At 40.3% G+C, this 18555-nt stretch overlaps 1 protein-coding gene across 7 annotated transcripts in view; it reads left to right on the forward strand.

Annotated features, from left to right (window-relative positions):
* The window catches only part of CNOT6 (CCR4-NOT transcription complex subunit 6), an 86527-nt gene extending 69063 nt beyond the window's left edge, over positions 1-17464 (forward strand). For 2 of the 7 annotated variants that reach the window (XM_078004315.1, XM_078004316.1), the window contains 9 exons: positions 496-603; positions 2767-2871; positions 2953-3021; positions 4096-4253; positions 5374-5528; positions 6132-6286; positions 7365-7595; positions 9743-9945; positions 13110-17464. In XM_078004315.1, the coding sequence (XP_077860441.1) occupies positions 496-603; positions 2767-2871; positions 2953-3021; positions 4096-4253; positions 5374-5528; positions 6132-6286; positions 7365-7595; positions 9743-9945; positions 13110-13322 (1397 nt within the window). In that variant the 3' untranslated portion in view covers positions 13323-17464. 7 annotated transcript variants of the gene reach the window in all.
* The last annotated feature ends 1091 nt before the right edge of the window (positions 17465-18555 follow it).

Raw genomic sequence — 18555 nt, forward strand, 5'->3', positions numbered from 1 at the left:
TGTCTACTTGGCTCATGCTGGTGTGGGTAGAGATGGGACCACATTTTTTTCCTTAGTGTTAAGCTTGAGTAGAGTGGTTCTTCTCTAAAACTTTTGTCTTTTTAGGCAGCCCTTCCCCTGGTCCTTGGGCTTTTGTTGGGATTTTTTTGGGTCTGTACCCACTGGTGTTTCCATGTTACTGACTTCTTAGCTGCATGTCTCGAATATCTGAGGCAAAAAGTAAACGTGGGAACTCACCCCCGTGCCATTCGTCAGGTCCTGCAGTCTCTGGCTATTCTGCCTTCTCTCCTTGTTTCAGAGTTTTATGTTTGTTTTACACATAATATACAGTGCTTTTAGGTGTACCTACCAGGATGAATAGGGAAAAGTGTTTTTACTCCATCTACCGTAACTTCTCATTTACTTTTGTTTCTTTCTCAGGACTCAGTATAATGTTTTAATTCCAGAATTTTATTGTTGTTGACTTTATTCATGTATATTGTTTTCTTTTTCCAGGTAGTGAAGAGCAGATTAATTTTCAATTTAAAAGAAGTCCCGGCCGGGTGCAGTGGTTCACGCCTGTAATCCCAGCACTTTGGGGGGCCGAGGTGGGCGGATCACGAGGTCAGGAGATCAGACCATCCTGGCTAACACCGTGAAACCCTGTCTCTACTAAAAATACAAAAAATTAGCCGGGCGTGGTGGCGGCGCCTGTACTCCCAGCTACTCGGGAGGCTGAGGCAGGAGAACGGCGCGAACCTGGGAAGTGGAGCTTGCAGTGAGCCGAGATCGCGCCACTGCCCTCCAGCCTGGGTAGTAGAGCGAGACTCCATCTCAAAAAAAAAAAAAAAATTCCCAAAAGCAAGCAGATGTAGGTGACATCCACCACACCATTGGCCTTCAATGTGCATTTATTAGAGTCATAAGTAGGTCTTTGTATTTGGGGATGCTTTTTAGTTTATAAAGCAAGATCTTACAAGGGGGGATCACATAGGTAGAAGCAGTCACCTGTCAATATTCTTTGCACTAGAAAGTAGTATAAAGACAGCATCGGCCAGGTGCGGTGGCTCACGCCTGTAATCCCAGCACTTTGGGAGGCCAAGACGGGCAGATGAGAAGGTCAGGACGTTGACACCGTCCTGGCTAACACGGTGAAACCCCGTCTCTACTAAAAATACAAAAAAAAAAAAAAATTAGCTGGACATGGTGGCGGGCGCCTGTATTCCCAGCTACTCCGGAGGCTGAGGCAGGAGAATGGCGTGAACCCGGGAGGCGGAGCTTGCAGTGAGCCGAGATCGCACCACTGCACTCCAACCTGGGCGACACAGCGAGATTCCGTCTCAAAAAAAAAAAAAAAAAAACCCAGCATCACTGTAGGTCTGGTTAGAATGAGTTGTTTACCTGATATTGAGAAGTTTTCGGTTGACTTCGTTTTCTCAAGATGTGTTTCACACAGGGTCCTGATAAGCTTCAGGTTGTAGCTGCCTATCTCACAGGATTGTGACTCAGTGAAAACATGAAAAGACTGATGGGTATAAAGAACCACACATGTCAGAGATTGGTGCTCTTGTAATTGTATTCCTGCAAATACCTACTTTGCACTTAGAGCAGCAGATTTTTACTTTTTATAATTCTTAGAATCCTAGAATTTTCAAACTGAAAGAGATCTTAAAGGTAAATGAACTTTGCCATTTTTCCCATCCATGCAACTCAGCTTCTTTGAAGGATACTCCACTGCCTCACAGCACAGGGCGTTTCAAATAGCTAACAGTGTTTGCCAACGTCTTCTATTCTGCCTTGGCCTTTCCTGTTAGATCTTATCTGTCAGTCTTCCTTCTGCTCTTTGAGTCCGATCTTCTATGAGAGAATAGGAAAAAACACTTCCTTTAGGTTGTGATCATTCTTATCTACCATATCCTTTAGTTTGTCTTCATTTGGTATGGTTAAGATCTTTGACCATTTTATCTGCCGCCTTCAAACTGCAGAATTTGTCTGGTTTTCTTAAAATGGCTCTGTGGCATCCAGAATAATACACAACGCTTGTGTAGAATGGATAGGAACTTTGCTCCATGAAACCCTGCACTGTACTGTTGTTATTTGTACTTTTGTTTCTCATGTACATAAGAAACCCTTCTGAGAGGATTTGAGGCTCTTGTAGGTATATGCAAATCATTGTATTTGCTCTCATTTTGGTACAAAGCAGTTATTGAATTTACAGATGGCTCATGGCCCTGGGATTTTTTTCCCGCTCCTTAGTGAGTTAATTCTTAAGCCAAGTCAGCCCCATGTTGTTGCTTTATTCAGTATGACTTTAAAAGATCTAAGTGCAAGTGTATATTTGTCATTAGGATGTTTTGTTGTTAGCTTTGTGACATTGTAGAGTTTTGATTCTCTGATGCATTACGCTGGCTTTCATCCTTCCCTTCACTGTTTCCTCTGCCCACCCACTCCCCCAGTCACCTGGCTGCCCTGTTCCTGTTTTACTCGCTCTTGTTTGTTATGACCGTCTGTGTTATTGAAAATGTTGGCAAGGCAGGTCAGATACAGAGCGCTGCTAGAGCATTTCTGATTGACATCAGCCCATTAATATGTTTTGAATGTGTATATAAAACATGGTATGAATCATTTTTACTCTTATATCAAAAACTGAAAAAACATTTTCTGTAGTTTGACATCTTACTAGTAACTATAACATTGTTATAGATGATCTGATAATTTTGGTACATAATAAAATTTTGAAACATTTTAGTGCTTAGTTTCATTTTACTTTTTTAAAATTATTTCCAGGAAATCCCCTTACCCAGGATATATTGAACCTTTATCAGGAACCAGATGGAACAAGACGGCTGCTGAACTATTTGCTTGATAATTTGTCAGGTACTGCAAAAAGAAGTAAGTGGTTATTTGTTTAAACCTTTTTATTAGGAAGATGTGTAAGAATATTGCTTAATTCTGTATTTTCTATTCAACTAGTTACAACAGAACAACCACCTCCAAGGTCTTGGATTATGTTACAAGAACCAGATAGAACAAGGCCAACTGGTTGGTAGTCTTTTATTTTTTAACTGTTGTTTTTGCTCAGTCTCTATTATAAGCCTAACAGTATTGTCGGCATGCTTAGATTACAGGTAGCATTAAGATAGAATGTTTAAGGTTGATTTGGTTTGGGAGGTAATGAAAAAGAATTCTTGCTCACATGACCTCTATGTATATTACATTGTGCTATATAGAAAGTGTACTATAAAGCAGTGCTTTTCAAATGGGCCGTTTATCCCCCAGAGGGCATTTGGCAATGTCTGGAGACAACTTTGATGGTCATAACCGGGGAGAAGTGCTGCTGGCATCTAGTGGATGGAGGCCAGGGATGCTGCTCAGCATTCTGTAGTACATGGCACAGGCCCCCGCAACAGACTTCACCTAAATGTCAGTAGTGCCACTCTTGTTGAGAAACCCTTCTGTAATGTACTGATGAAATTCACTTAAAATGAATACACCCAAATCTTTCTCTGTTAGAAGTTTCCAAATCCTAGCATGTTCCAAATGGATTTGACACTACCAAGTTATAAGAGAGCTAAACCCTTACTTAAGAGGAAAGTGGAACTAATGACTGCTCATCTCCTTTTAACCTAAATTCTATGAAAATAGTTTGGGAGCTTTCATGGCGCGTGTAACAAAATTTGGTCTATGATACCGTTTTCATTTTGCATGAAATAATAATAGTTGTGCTGTAGAAGAAAATGAGACATGCCTATTAAGGACTACCTATCCAGTTTCCATGTCATACATGAACAATTGGTAGCATGGTAGGAGTATAAAAATGAGGAATGTTAGACTCAGAGACCGAAGGGCTCACAAGCTTAGACTTTTTACTTCCAAACCTCTGTGCCTGCCTCTGTAGCAGGTAGTACATTGTATTCTAACTTGTTCACTTATCTATCCTGCTTGTGATATCCGTCTTTTATTTGTCCCCCATGTGTGGCATATGGTAGCTTTTCAGTGACTATAGATTGAATGAATACAGTCAAACTTAACATTTAAGTGAAAACCATTACTGAAATTAATTATATATTTTTTTTCTGCCACGTGTGTGAATAAGTAAAGTTATCTTTCCTACAGCCTTGTTTTCTGTCATGTGCTATAATGTTCTTTGTGATAAATATGCGACCCGGCAGTTATACGGCTACTGTCCATCATGGGCACTAAACTGGGACTACAGGAAAAAGGCCATTATTCAAGAAATCTTGAGCTGCAATGCTGATATCGTAAGTCTTCAGGTAAGTCAGACAGAAGAGAGTCGACCTAGCATTGATAAAGCAAGGAACAAACTAGGAATACATTACACTGACACATTTGAAGTTTCAGCTTCGGTAGTTCTTCAAGTACTGCTTTTTGCTGTTATCAGTGAATGCTGGGAGTACTGCCTGCCTTTCTTTGCAGTGCTGTGTTGCAAAATAAGCAAATGAGCTAAGCTGGGTTTTATGCATTTGCCATGACCGCTAAATACTCACCTTCCTCCTTCCTCCTTCCTCCAGTGTCCCTGCACTATTTTTGAATTGGGTGGCAAAGTTACTGAAGTTCTGGCATGGTCAAGCTATAACTTTGCATTGCTGACCATGTTACTAGAACAATTAAGGCACCGTGTAAAAAGGACTGACCTGGTGCACGATCATTTTGGGTTCTCAGTCCAGCTGTCATAGTCACTTGCATGATCTTGGACATGTTACTTTCTCCCCATGGGTCTGAAGTTATGATTTGTAAAGTTCTTCGACCTCTGTGATTCTTCTTCCACATCAGTTCTAAGACATAAGGAAATATACATGCATAGAAGTATGTGTCTTTCATTCATTGTTCCTAAATAACAATGAATTGTCCTTGGCACCTGGTACCTGTAAAATGACAAGTAGGTGTTCCAGTTGGTTTCAGATAAAGAGCGTTGAAAAGATGTTACCTTTTTTTTTTTTTTTTTTTCTTTTTCTTTTTTGGTTGGGGAGACAGGTTCTTGCTCTGTCCACCAGGCTGGAGTGGAGTGGCATGATCTTAGCTCACTGCAACCTCCGCCTCCTGGGTTCAAGTAATTCTCTGCCTCCCTAGTAGCTGGGATTACAGGCATGCACCACCACGCCTGGCTAATTTTTATATTTTTAGCAGAGATGGGGTTTCGCCATGTTGGCCAGGCTTGTTCTGGAACTCCTGGCCTCAAGTGATCCGCCCGCCTCAGCCTCCCAAAGTGCTGGGATTACAGACGTGAGCCACCAAGCCTGGTGTGAAAAGATGTTACATTCTTTAATCTTCAGACGAGTCCTTTGAAATTATTGCAAGCTCTCAAACTGTACATGAAAATATGCAGACTAATTTTTTTCTTATGAAATGACTGTGCTGTTTACAATTTTTCAGGAGGTGGAAACGGAACAGTATTACAGTTTTTTTCTGGTAGAACTGAAAGAACGTGGCTATAATGGATTCTTCAGTCCTAAGTCTAGAGCTAGGACAATGTCAGAACAAGAAAGGAAACATGTTGATGGCTGTGCAATATTCTTCAAGACAGAAAAGTAAGTCATCTTATTTTTGAAAAAGAACATTTTCTCAGTATTTGCAGGGTGGGGGCCAAGGGTGTAGAAATGAATTGGCAAATGAGAGAATGAGGCACTATGTTATTACTCAAGAAAATAATACTGTTTGACCTAGGGGATTGTTTGTTTGTTTTTAATCATCAGAAATAACCTTGTTTTGGAGACATGCTTAAAGTACTGCTGTTTCTTCAGGTGTTTACTAGGGTTTAACTCCAATTGTTAATTGAAATACCGGGTACTTAAAATTCCCTCTAGGACGGTACAGGGATTCTTAAACCCATACTTAAGAAAAGAATTGTTTAAAAATTACAAGGTAGAATATTCCAACATAAAACCTAAACAGAAGATTACTACATTTTCTTCAGTTGTAAAAGTATTTCAAGTTGTTATTTGTATCAATAACAGACTGAGAGCAACTTTAAATGGATGTGGGAACCTTGGTGCTAACCGTGGAGGATTTTCCATAATGTGATTTAAGTGCCATCGTATCTGTGAAGGAAGTTTGGGAAGACTACATTTCCCACAAAGCTAACCTCTTGGTATTCCCAACTCTGTGTGTGTTGTGTGTTGTTTTTGTTTTAGATTTACTTTGGTTCAGAAACACACTGTTGAATTTAATCAGCTAGCCATGGCAAATTCTGAGGGGTCTGAAGCTATGCTGAACAGAGTCATGACAAAAGATAACATTGGGGTTGCAGTACTGCTAGAACTTCGGAAGGAATCGATTGAAATGCCGTGTGAGTGCCCTTCACTTCCTGTAAAATTGACTAGCTCTGACTAGAAATCTTCAAAAGAGTAGAAAACAGAAATTTCATTGTGTATTCATGGTCTTGTCTAACACCTGAAGAAACTCAGTGAGAAGTTGTCTTTCCTGAAATGTATCTCTTTTTCTCTACCACAAAACAACATGAGAAAGCATTGCCCGTTAAAGTATTAGAAGCCTTGAAAAGCATTAAGAAACATTTTTTTTGTGTGCTTAAGAATTTTTCATATAAAAAAGAAATGTTGAAGTAAATATAAATTAAAATAACTGCTCAGGGGTAAGAACTCCATACACGTTTATAATTTTTTGGCAGCAAGGATGTCCTGTAAGCTGACTTCTTTTCCTGATCTGTTTAAAATAATCATTTTATTAGCTGGCTGTGGTGGTAGGCGCCTGTAATCCCAGCTACTTGGGAGGCTGAGGGAGAGAATTGCTTGAACCTGGGAGGCAGAGGTTGCAGTGAGCTGAGATTGCCCCACTGCACTCCAGCCTGGGTGACAGAGTGAGACTGCTTCTCAAAAAAATAAATAAAGAAAAATATAAAATAAAATAATTATTTTAAAGGTCTTGAGTTTGGGATAAATGGACCACTTCAAATTGAAAGTATATTTCAAGTGACCATTATGCTGGGAGCTGAAACTTGTGTCCCTTGAGGAACAGTTGGAACTGGAGATATTTAATGTGAAGTATAGAAAAAATGGAAATAGGACTTACATCTAAGAAAACGGGTTTAGATGTAATTTTGTGAGGCTTGATTTAGGACATCCAAACTAAGACCAAAAGTTTCAAGGAGACAGAATTTTAAAAATCAAGCTGTCCCAAATAGGGCTGTTTTTGCACAAGTAGTGAATGCTCTGTGCTGGAAGCATCAGCCCAGGTTTAGGCGTGTATTTCTCAGATTTGTTGTAGGGCACGTTCAGTCATCCGATGGAAATTTTAGGTGTCTTTTCTATTCTGGGACTCTGAGAGATTATTTGCCCAGACGCTGTAAGAATATATGGGCTGATGGGTGGGTTTTGTCTCTTTCTTTGTTTCGTTTTTATCTAATGTAGCTGGAAAGCCACATCTTGGAACAGAAAAACAGCTCATTCTCGTGGCCAATGCGCACATGCATTGGGACCCTGAGTACTCTGATGTGAAGTTGGTGCAGACTATGATGTTCCTCTCAGAAGTGAAGAACATTATTGATAAAGCCTCTCGCAACCTCAAATCCAGTGTTTTGGGAGAATTTGGAACTATTCCACTTGTGTTATGTGCAGATCTTAATTCTTTGCCAGACTCTGGTAAGAAAATAATGTGATTTTATGTAGAATATTTTTTGACATAAAATGATTTAGTAATGTTTTGTTTCTGATCATTCCAAATTAAGTCCAAATAAAAATTCAGTTTGTAATGGCAGCTATGAGCAGGTTTTAAACGTCACGTTGGGGTGGAGGGGCCATTTTGAAGATGAAACGATATTGTGGAAGCTTGAGGAGAAGGATGTTAATCATTTTGAATAAACACATAACCAATAACGTGAAATAACTCTTTAAAGAACGTATGTAGTTCCGTTTTATTACCCCCAAGTCAGAGATAATTATGGTATTGAGACAACCCCTTTGGGATTCCAGCATCTGGTAATATAATCATAGTTTAAATTTGAGTTAAAATTAGGGAATCTCAATTTTGCACGTATTTGTAACTTGATTAGAAAAATACACCTCAAGTAGAAATTGAGCTCCTTTATTTACACACACATCAGTCAAGCGATTTTAACAAAGAGCAAGGATCTTGATTATTAAAATGTAGAATACAGAAAGCCTGATCTGGAATGCTCTTTCCATAGATAGTATGCAATAAACAATAGCCCTTGTAATAACAAACTGTTTCTTCCTTTTCGTGTTTCCACTCATTTGTACACACAGGAATACTTCTCCTTGGACTTGAGTGTATGCGTGAACACACACACATGCGCATTGGGAAACACATTATTGACATCACAATAGATAGAGCCATTAGGAAGAAAGAAAACCCCAGCACGTTGGGGAGCCGAGGTGGGCGGATCACTTGAGGCCAGCAGTTCGAGACCAGGCTGGCCAACATGGTGAAACCCCGTCTCTGCTGGAAATACAAAAATTAGGCAGGCGTGGTGGTGCAGGCCTGTAATCCCAGCTACCCGAAGGTTGAGGCACAAGAATGACTGGAACCCCGGAGGCAGAAGTTGCAGTGAGCCAAGATTGTCCCACTGCACTCCAGCCTGGGTGACAGTGAGACTATCTCCAAAAAAAAAGAAGAAAAGAAAGAAAGAAACTGAGTTAAAATTCGATTTCAGGCCGGGCGCGGTGGCTCACGCCTGTAATCTCAGCACTTTGGGAGGCCGAGACGGGCGGATCACGAGGTCAGAAGATCGAGACCATCCTGGCTAACACAGTGAAACCCCGTCTCTACTAAAAATTCAAAAAATTAGCCAGGCGTGGTGGCGGGCGCCTGTAGTCCCAGCTGCTCGGGAGGCTGAGGCAGGAGAATGGCATGAACCTGGGAGGCGGAGCTTGCAGTGAGCCAAGATCACGCCACTGCACTCCAGCCTGGGAGACAGAGCGAGACTCCGTTTCAAAAAAAAAAAAAAATCGATTTCAGGGAAAATCAAAGCTATCTAAAATCTGTAATTATTTCATTTCATCAGGTTGTCTGGAGATTACTGCTGCTGAAGCAGTTGAGTAGTAGTCTCTGACAATTTCTCTACATGCTTTCTACTTTCTGTGTAGCTACAAAGTATCTGAGGGGTAAAGAGAAAATCTAGTCACACATTAATACCCAAGACCCATTTCAGCATTGAGAAATACGATATTGTAATAGCAGGCAGGTCAGAAAATGTCCAGCCTTGCTAATTTGTGAATAAAATGCAAATGAAAGTTTATTTTCAGAGCCCATCTATGCTTAGTAAATTGGGAAAATACTTGACTAGGGATGTGGACGCTTGCTCTGTAACTAGCTGGTGGTATTCTGTTCCATAGCTGGCAGTATCGTAAAATGGCACATTCAGTCCTAATCTTGGGATTTTATACCAAGTAAATAATTGAGCATAAGCAGGAAGTCTGCATACTAAGATGTTGATTGTGGTGTTATCTTTAATTCTTTGTAAAAAGTGGAAACTACCTGCATTTTACAAAATAAGTAACCATAAATATTATCCACCAGCCCAGTTGCATTGTGCATTAAAGAATGATAATTGGGAAGACACATGTTCATAAAGCAAAGTATAAACTATTCAGTATTCTGTGATTACAGCTGTGTAAAAATAGATTTGGACAAGTCCTGGCAAATGTAAAAGGAAACATTTTGGAACATGGGAGTATGTAGTTTAAAACTTTTTACTATTGCATGATCTTTTAAAATTACTTTTTGTTTATATTATATTTGACAGTAAAAAAAATTGTCTTCATTGTAGGTGTTGTAGAATATTTGAGCACGGGTGGAGTAGAAACAAATCACAAAGACTTTAAGGAGTTGAGGTATAATGAAAGTCTTACCAACTTCAGCTGTCACGGGAAGAATGGAACCACCAATGGAAGGATCACTCATGGTTTCAAGTTAAAGAGTGCCTATGAGAGTGGCCTGATGCCTTACACAAATTACACGTTTGATTTCAAGGTGTGTCTTGAGACTGATAAGTTTTTCAAACCTCTATTTTACTGGCAAGTCTGCTGATGCATCATTATGTCTTTAAAAATGTGGATGTGTGTTCAGACTGGAATGAAGCAATCTTGAATTGATTGACAGCAATATTCTTTGTTTTTGGTTTGAGACAAGGTCTCACTCTGTTACCCAGGCTGGAGTGCAGTGGTACAATGATGGCTCACTGCAGCTTCAACCATGTGGGCTCCAATGATCCTCTCACCTCGGCCTCACCAGTAGCTGGGACTACAGGCGCCTACTACCATGCCTGGCTAATTCTTGTGTTTTTTGTAGAGATGGGGGTCTCACTATGCCCAGGCTGGTCTTGAACTCCTGGCCTGAAATGATTCTTGCACGTCAGCCTCCCAGCGTGCCGGGATTACAGGCGTGAACCACTGTGCTCAGCCAGTAATATTCTTTTATTACCTTCTTTAGAAGTCCACGTGATTGCTGTTATATCCTTACTTTGTAGATATTTATTCTAATATTTTTCAGGATAAGAAGTCAGATGAAATAATCTGTAAAATTCCTGAGTTGACTTTTTCACCTTTTGGGGACAATTATGTTTTTGGTTTTTTTGAGACGGAGTCTTGCTCTGTCGCCCAGGCTGGAGTGCAGTGGCCGGATCTCGGCTTACTGCAAGCTCCGCCTCCCGGGTTCACGCCATTCTCCTGCCTCAGCCTCCCGAGTAGCTGGAACTACGGGCGCCTGCCACCTCGCCCGGCTACTTTTTTGTATTTTTTAGTAGAGACGGGATTTCACCGTGTTAGCCAGGATGGTCTCGATCTCCTGACCTCGTGATCCGCCCGTCTCGACCGCCCAAAGTGCTGGGATTACAGGCGTGAGCCACCGCGCCCGGCCGCAATTATGTTTCTTATATTCTCCTTACTAATAGCTAGATATACAGCACCATAGTAACTAATTTGGGTGACATTTGGGGTAAGACGTTCCGTCTCTTAACATTTTAATTGAAACTAAACTCTTGCATGCCAAAATGTGGTTTATGTTAGCCATTTATAAGTGTTTCTAAGATACATCTTTTTTTACCCCCCAGAGAATCTTACCCTGTTGCCCAGGCTGGAGTGCAGTGGCACGATCTCAGCTCAGTGCAACCTCCACCCAGGTTCAAGTGATTATTATACCTCAGCCTCCCAAGTAGCTGAGATTACAGGCGCCTGCCACCACACCTGGCTAATTTTTGTATTTTTAGTAGAGACGGAGTTTCACCATGTTGGCCAGGCTGGTCTCGAACTCCTGGCCTCATGCGATCCACCCATCTTAGTCTCCCAAAGTGCTGGGATTACAGGCGTGAGCCATCGCCCCTGGTCAGACTATCATCACTTTTTTTTTTTTTTTTTTTTTTTTTTTTTTTGAGACGGAGTCTCGCTCTGTCGCCCAGGCTGGGGTGCAGTGGCCGGGTCTCAGCTCACTGCAAGCTCCGCCTCCCGGGTTCACGCCATTCTCCTGCCTCAGCCTCCCGAGTAGCTGGGACTACAGGCGCCGCCACCTCGCCCGGCTAGTTTTTTGTATTTTTAGTAGAGACGGGGTTTCACCGTGTTAGCCAGGATGGTCTCGATCTCCTGACCTTGTGATCCGCCCGTCTCGGCCTCCCAAAGTGCTGGGATTACAGGCTTGAGCCACTGCGCCCGGCCTATCATCACTTTTAACATTAGCGATTGTTTAGGGCTGTCACTTTCTTGTGTTCAGCTGTCCTTCTTCTAAAAAGAGATGTCTCACTCTGTTGCCTAGGCTGAAGTACAGTAATGTGATTATAACACACTGCAGCCTCGAACTCCTGGGCTCAGGCAACCCTCTTGCCTCAGCTTCCCCACTAACTAGGACTACAGGTGTGCGCCACCATACCCAAATCATTTTTTGGGGTAATTTTTTGTAAAGACGGGGTCTTGCTATATTGCCCAGCCTGATCTTGAACCCCTGGCCTCAAGCAGTCCTCCTGCCTTAGCCTCCCAAAGTGCTGGGATTATAGACGGGAGCTACCGCATCTGACTCAGCTGCCTTTTAAACTACTTGTTGCATTTCTGCTTTCTCAACTCCCAGCTTTCTGTTTCTAAGCTGCTGGAAAAGTAGTCATTTAGATTAGATTGTCAGAGTGTAAATAAGAGTTTAGACAGTATCTCAGGAGCTCTTGCACCTTAGAGCACAGAAAGTAAACCCCTGTTGATCCTCAAGTGCCCCTTCCTTTCAGATTCTTCAGGAGACATTGAAGAGAAGGCATGGGTATAACCAGAGGGTGGGAAAGCTTAGGGTTTTCTTTCTCTTTCTGTTGCTGATACAGAGGCAGGAAGAAGATACTTGACTGTCCTTCAGGACATTTGGCCAAGAGCATGTCGAGGAGAGGAGCAGAACCATCAGATGGGAACAGTTTATTAGATGCCATGGCGGGGTGCTGCTGAGAGAAAAGGGGGTCAGGTAGAGACAGTCCTGCTCTCGTGGAACTGAGGTGTGATGAGAGACAAGTCTCAACCACACAGATGAATAGATAATTACACCTTGAGATGGCCATTAGCAAGGGAAGTGAATCAGTGGTGGGAGGTAGGGTGGCTAAGTAGGTAGGAGCAGGATTCAGGAAGGTCTTTGGAAAGCAGTTGAACTTGACATTGAAAGATTAAGAAGGAATTGACCTCATAACAAGTAGAAGAAAGTGTTCCAGGCAGAATGGTGGCGGGGGAGAGAGAGAGAGAGTGTGTGTGTGTCTGTCCTGGGGCAGGAAAGAGCTGGGTGGAGCACATGTCCGGGGTGTGTGTGTGTCCTGGGGCAGGAAAGAACTTGGTACCTATAGGTTCCCCTCCCATCCTCACCCCTTTCTAACTCCAAAGGCTAGTGCGGCAGCAGGGAAAGTGGCACAAATTAGTCTAGGAAAGAGAAGCAGAGGCTGCATCCTGAAGGGTCTTTTAGGTCTTATTAAAGTTCCAGATAAGAAGAATGCTTCATTCTGCTCGATTTGACATTTTGCAAGGGGACCATTTGGTATATGTAGTACACACCTCATCCTATAAGCTAGTAAGTTTCACTTGTTTTGTTCTGTTCACCAAACATGACAGTAAAGACGTGTCTTGAAAGCACTCAGGATTTTAGGGTTGTCTTATGTGGTGCTTATCTTTTTTTCTGTTGTTTTTCAGGGTATAATCGACTACATTTTCTATTCTAAACCTCAGCTGAACACCTTAGGCATCCTGGGCCCTCTGGACCACCACTGGCTGGTTGAGAATAACATCAGTGGCTGCCCGCACCCCCTCATTCCCTCTGACCACTTCTCACTTTTTGCACAACTGGAGCTCTTACTGCCTTTCCTGCCCCAAGTCAACGGCATCCACCTTCCTGGCAGGAGGTAGTCAAGCACCTTCAGAGGACAGCCTTGATTCACTTGTAAACTTGTGAAAATCTGAACATAGGGGAGTGAGGTATGGCCACTGAGGATTTTTGTTTGCTTAAGAATGATTTGGATTTGCAATCTGATTATTTGATAAGGATATAGTATGAAAGCCAGGTGCTAACAACAGACAAATTCTGAGCCCAATATGCTTTATACTGCTAGACAGGGATTGGTGTGTTTGCACCTATCTTTAATTTGTTATAAGAAATTTTCCTATTTCTTCTATCCAATATAATATTTTCATGCCTTGAAATAGGAAAATGTTTGAACAGCATATTCTCTTTGCACAGAAATCTGTAGCACTACTTTTTTGAGGCCAGTAGTAACATCCAGAGACCATTCTTCCATACTTTACTCCCTCCTTTTTCAGACTTGTTTGTAAAATATAGAATCTGAATTTAGCCTTTATGATTGTATATGATCCACAGAAGACCTGATTTATGAAATTTTGTACTAAAAAAAAAATCATTTGGAAATGATTGTATTGTAAACTAAGGCTAAATTTTTTTTAAAGAAAAAGAACCTGTTTCATGTGTTACAAAGGCCAGCTTGTAAAAGAAGCTGCAACAGACTTTCTCTGCTCGTGGTTTGCACTCTTAGGGTTTTGTTAGCCCTTTTGTACTACTTTATTTTTAAATTGAGAACATGGTTCTTTACATACAAATCTGCTTAAACCTTAGGATGTTTTCAGACCAGAGGCAACTTATTCATGAATTTTTATGAAAACTATCTACCAGGACAGATAAGCTGAACAGTGATGATCTATAGACATTTATGGACTGAATGTAATGGTTGATATATGTACATTCTGATATTTTTAAATCTAACTTTTTTAAGTTAAAAAACTACAGCTGCTTAGGTACAGCTTCTTAACTCTTTTTTGAGACACTTCCTGTCCAATCTCCACTGTGCCTGCCTAAATTTGTTCTCACCAAGCACTGCCTGTGCATGCAGAGAAAATCTGTGCATCCTCTTTTATATTTTTAAAATACTGTTTAACATTTGTGAGAATTTTATGAAAATGCTTTTGTATGAGCTGTGGCTTTTTCCCATTGTGAAGCATTGAATATCACATTTTGGAACATGTTATAGGGTGAGTCCCTGGATCTTTGCTCACCAGATCCAAGCACTGCTTCTCGGTGTCATTGCAGTGTGCTGCTTGTCACCCGGAATACTACTATCATGTGAATTCTTTTTGTTGTCCGTGTATTCCTTAGTCTTTTTGTTATTTTTTTTTAATCCTTTTTTAAGAAGAAGTAATTTTGCATTTATAAAGCAGTATGAATTAGATGTATTTTCAAAACAGGTCCCTAAGACAATTCTTCAGATCATTTTTTAAATGACTAAGTCATTTTAGTGTGTCAACCAAGATAAAAGTTACATCACACGCTCTATTTTGCCCGTAGTGCCATTAGTAGAATAGAGATGAAAACCAGCTTTAACTTTGCAAAGTGAACGTGTACATGGTCTGTTCTCATTTATTAATTCTTCTCTCAAAAGTCAAATGAATTCCGAAGGAGTTTGGTCAAACTGCTTTTGTTTCAACTGCAGGCAGGGGAGCAAAAGGACGCCATGTGAGCATTAGGAAAAAAAAATATTGACTGTTACTAACAATTTTTATATAGAGAATGAGTTGTTTGGGAAATGATTGATTTTTTTTTTTTCCTTTTAGAAAATTCTCCAAAAGGTTTTGATGTTGAATCTTTGTCTTGGACCTGTTTTTTTCCTTTGAGGGTTTTTTGTTTTTTGTTTTTTCTAGGATTTCATTGTGATGTTTTGGTTTTGTTTTTTGCTTTTTGTTTAAGTTGTGCTGACACCAAACACATCCAGTTTATAATCAGAACATTGGAAAGCTCGTATTGATGTAGAACCAGTGCATAACTTTGTATGGGGTTTTGTTATTGGTTTTTTGTAGAGTGTGAATAAAAGGTATGTTTACTCATTTTTCCTGAAACTGTGTTGGTGATGTGCATCATGACAATTTCCAGTGAAGGTGAGCTGGAGCTGGTTGGACTAATGAGGCTGAGGAAGCAGCTTTTCCTACGATCTGCATTATGTAATCACAGGTCCAGAGAGCTTTACGGAAGCGGGAGAGGAGGAGCACTTACTCATTTTGTGTTTGTTAACGGAGGACGTCATCTTTTCATAGATGCTGGAACTAGAGTGCCCTTGTTAGATGCTAAAGGTTTGAGCTTTACACAAAATGTATTCATCTGTATTTGTTACTGTCTACAATATATTTGAATTTGGGGCAGCATATTAAGATATAATGGCCTGTTATGTCTTGAAAATACTTGTTTTGCCTCTTCCAGGCATACTGCATTCTGTGGATCAGTTTGAACAGCTTCTCCACCTTATTTGGACAGTGATAAATTGAACCAAGAGTGTAGATTTACAACTGTAACCTTCAAAAGAGGAAGAAATATTTGGGGTCTGTAGGGAATAAACAGTCACACCAAAATAGACAATGATGCTTTTGTTAAGAAAGGTTTCATGTTTTAGGCATTTTCCGTGTCCTAAATAATTTTCAATAATCTATACTCCCTAAAATGCAATAAAAACTAGTATGTTTTCATGGTGTAGATTTTTTTTCAAAAATTCTGTAACAAATATATTTAATGTGTTGCCATAATGTAATTTCAGTGTTTTTGCTGGATAAATCCATTTTAGAAATGTTTTACAAAAAATTTAGGACATGTTTTCTGTTTTAAAGATCAGAAGTTTGGAGGCACTCAAGTCCTTGTTGCAAATCTCTTGAAGTACAGCTTCACCATATTAATGGTAATTATTTATACTTTGAGAATTTAAATTAATTTATGGCATAATTTAAGCTAAAGTTGTAGAAATGAATTGTTGAGTGCAACTTTAATAGTCCCAAAGATAGGCAGAGAACATCTCCAAAAATGTGGGGGTTTTTTTTGTGTGTGTGTTTTTTTAATATGATTTAGTGACAACCAGGAAAACTTACTTGGGGTTATTAGCACTTTCAAACTTAGGGACATTATTAAATTGGATGGAATGCACTTCTAAATGTTTAAATTAAAATTTCAAAGCTCTTTTGAGATTCAGGTTCTCAATAATAACATTCAAGTTTTAGAGTTTCACTTTGTACTATTTAAATGTATGGAACTAGTTTCCATACTGACTTCTAAGGTTTTGGGGTCATGTATAAGGACTAAAACCAAGCTAGGCAAAACAATTACAGCATTGTTTTTTTAATAAAGCTATCAGAATATCCAGTACAAATGTTGCAGATAATTCCAAGAACTCCTTTAGCAGATGTTCTTCACCATTCATAAACAGTATTTTAAGATGTTCACTTTGCTCTTCTTTTTGGTTACATAAATTTTAGTGACTGGTATGTTGAAGTAGTGTCTAAAATAAAGTATCTAGTCTTTATTCACAGTACATTATATTGTGTAATGCACTGGACTAACTCTTGTTTACCATTCATGTAACAAAACCCAGCACATTATCTGCACTATAAGCTCAAAGAATGTCCCATTCGCCCAGGCAGCTCTTTGATGAGGGTGGTGGGAAACTGAATATACCATATGGACTGGCGGTAACAAGGGCTTGTACTGTTCTTTTCAGTGGAACCTTCTTGGTCAAATTGTAACTAGCTAGTATTATATTTATATACAGGGTCTTTTTTCTTTACCGATGTATTTTCCTACTCATAGCCAACCAATAAATTCAATATCTGTTTCAAATATTTTAGAAGTGTAATTTGTATAGCTGTAGTACTGAGGTTTGAGGAAAAATAGAGGTTAATCAGCAGACCACGTATTTAAAATTCTGAATCATCTGGGACAGGGTTGTAACTCACCCTTCCAAAGGGAAGAATGCAGGGGGACAGGGCCATGATATGGGGAAATGGTGTAAACTAATGTATTTCTTTATTGGCTGTTATTCTGTATAACACTTATATCTTTGCCAAAGTTCAATTTTATATTTAGGCAACTGATGGTCCTTTTGCATTTAGGATTTTCGTTGTTGTTACCTTATACCTCATGATATAAGAAATGGGCTCATGTGTCTTCCGTCTTTTGGAAGGAGGTTGACATATTTTAAATAAATGCTTTTAAATACAGTAGCAAACGTTGTGTTGGGGTTATAATAATTCATTAAATGTTTTACTTGTTGCCTCTATTTTGTTGTCTATGTAAACTTTAAAAACGTGTGACTTCGTAAGTCTTCAGATGTCAGCTTACAATTGAGAAAACATGAGTTCCTTTGCTTTTAGAAACTTCTATAGCAAATGTAAATTTTTATGTACATGTGGGAAAAATTCAAAATCTGGACAGTTTAGATAAAATGAATATTTGCTTTGATCTCCAATTTTTAAAGTAGGCATGTTCTACTTAATCCTTAATACAGTGATGCACATTAGGGGGATATATTCTGAGAAATGCATCCTTAGGTGATTTTGCCATTGTGTGAACATCAGATTGTGTTTACACAAACCTAAATGGTGTAGCCTGTTACATATCTTGGCTTTGTGGCTTAGCCTGTTGCTCCTAGGCTGGAAACCTGTACCGCATGGTCCTGTAGTGAACATTGTAAGCAGTTGTAAGACAATGGTAAAGACAGAGTAGGCCGGGAAACATGGAAAAGACAGAGTAGACTGGGCGCGGCGGCTCACGCCTGTGATCCCAGCACTTTGGGAGGCCAAGACCATCCTGGCTAACTTGGTGAAACCCCGTCTCTACTAAAAAATAATAAAAATTTTAAAAAAGTTAGGCATGGTGGCGGGCGCCTGTAGTCCCAGCTACTCAGGAGACTGACGCAGGAGAATGGCGTGAACCCAGGAGGCAGAACTTGCAGTGAGCTGAGATCAAACCACTGCACTCCAGCCTGGGCGACAAAGTCAAAAAAATGGTATGTCTGAGGCTGGGTGCAGTGGATCATGCCTGTAATCTCATTTTGGGAGGCTGCGGTGGGCGGATCACTGGAGGCCAGGAGTTCAAGACCAGACTGGGCAACATGGTGAAACCCCATCTCTATAAAACAGAAAAATTAGCTGGGCATGGTGGCATGTGCCTGTGGTCACAGCTGCTTAAGAGGCTGAGGTGGGAGAATTGCTTGAGCCCAGGAGGTGGAGGTTTCAGTGAGGAGATTGTGGCACTATACTCCGCCTCAGTGACAAAGTGAGACTCTCAAAAAAAAATCTGAATAGGCAGCTCTGTTAT

The sequence above is a fragment of the Macaca mulatta genome, chromosome 6 (genome assembly GCF_049350105.2).
Source record: "Macaca mulatta isolate MMU2019108-1 chromosome 6, T2T-MMU8v2.0, whole genome shotgun sequence".
NCBI lineage: Eukaryota > Metazoa > Chordata > Mammalia > Primates > Cercopithecidae > Macaca > Macaca mulatta.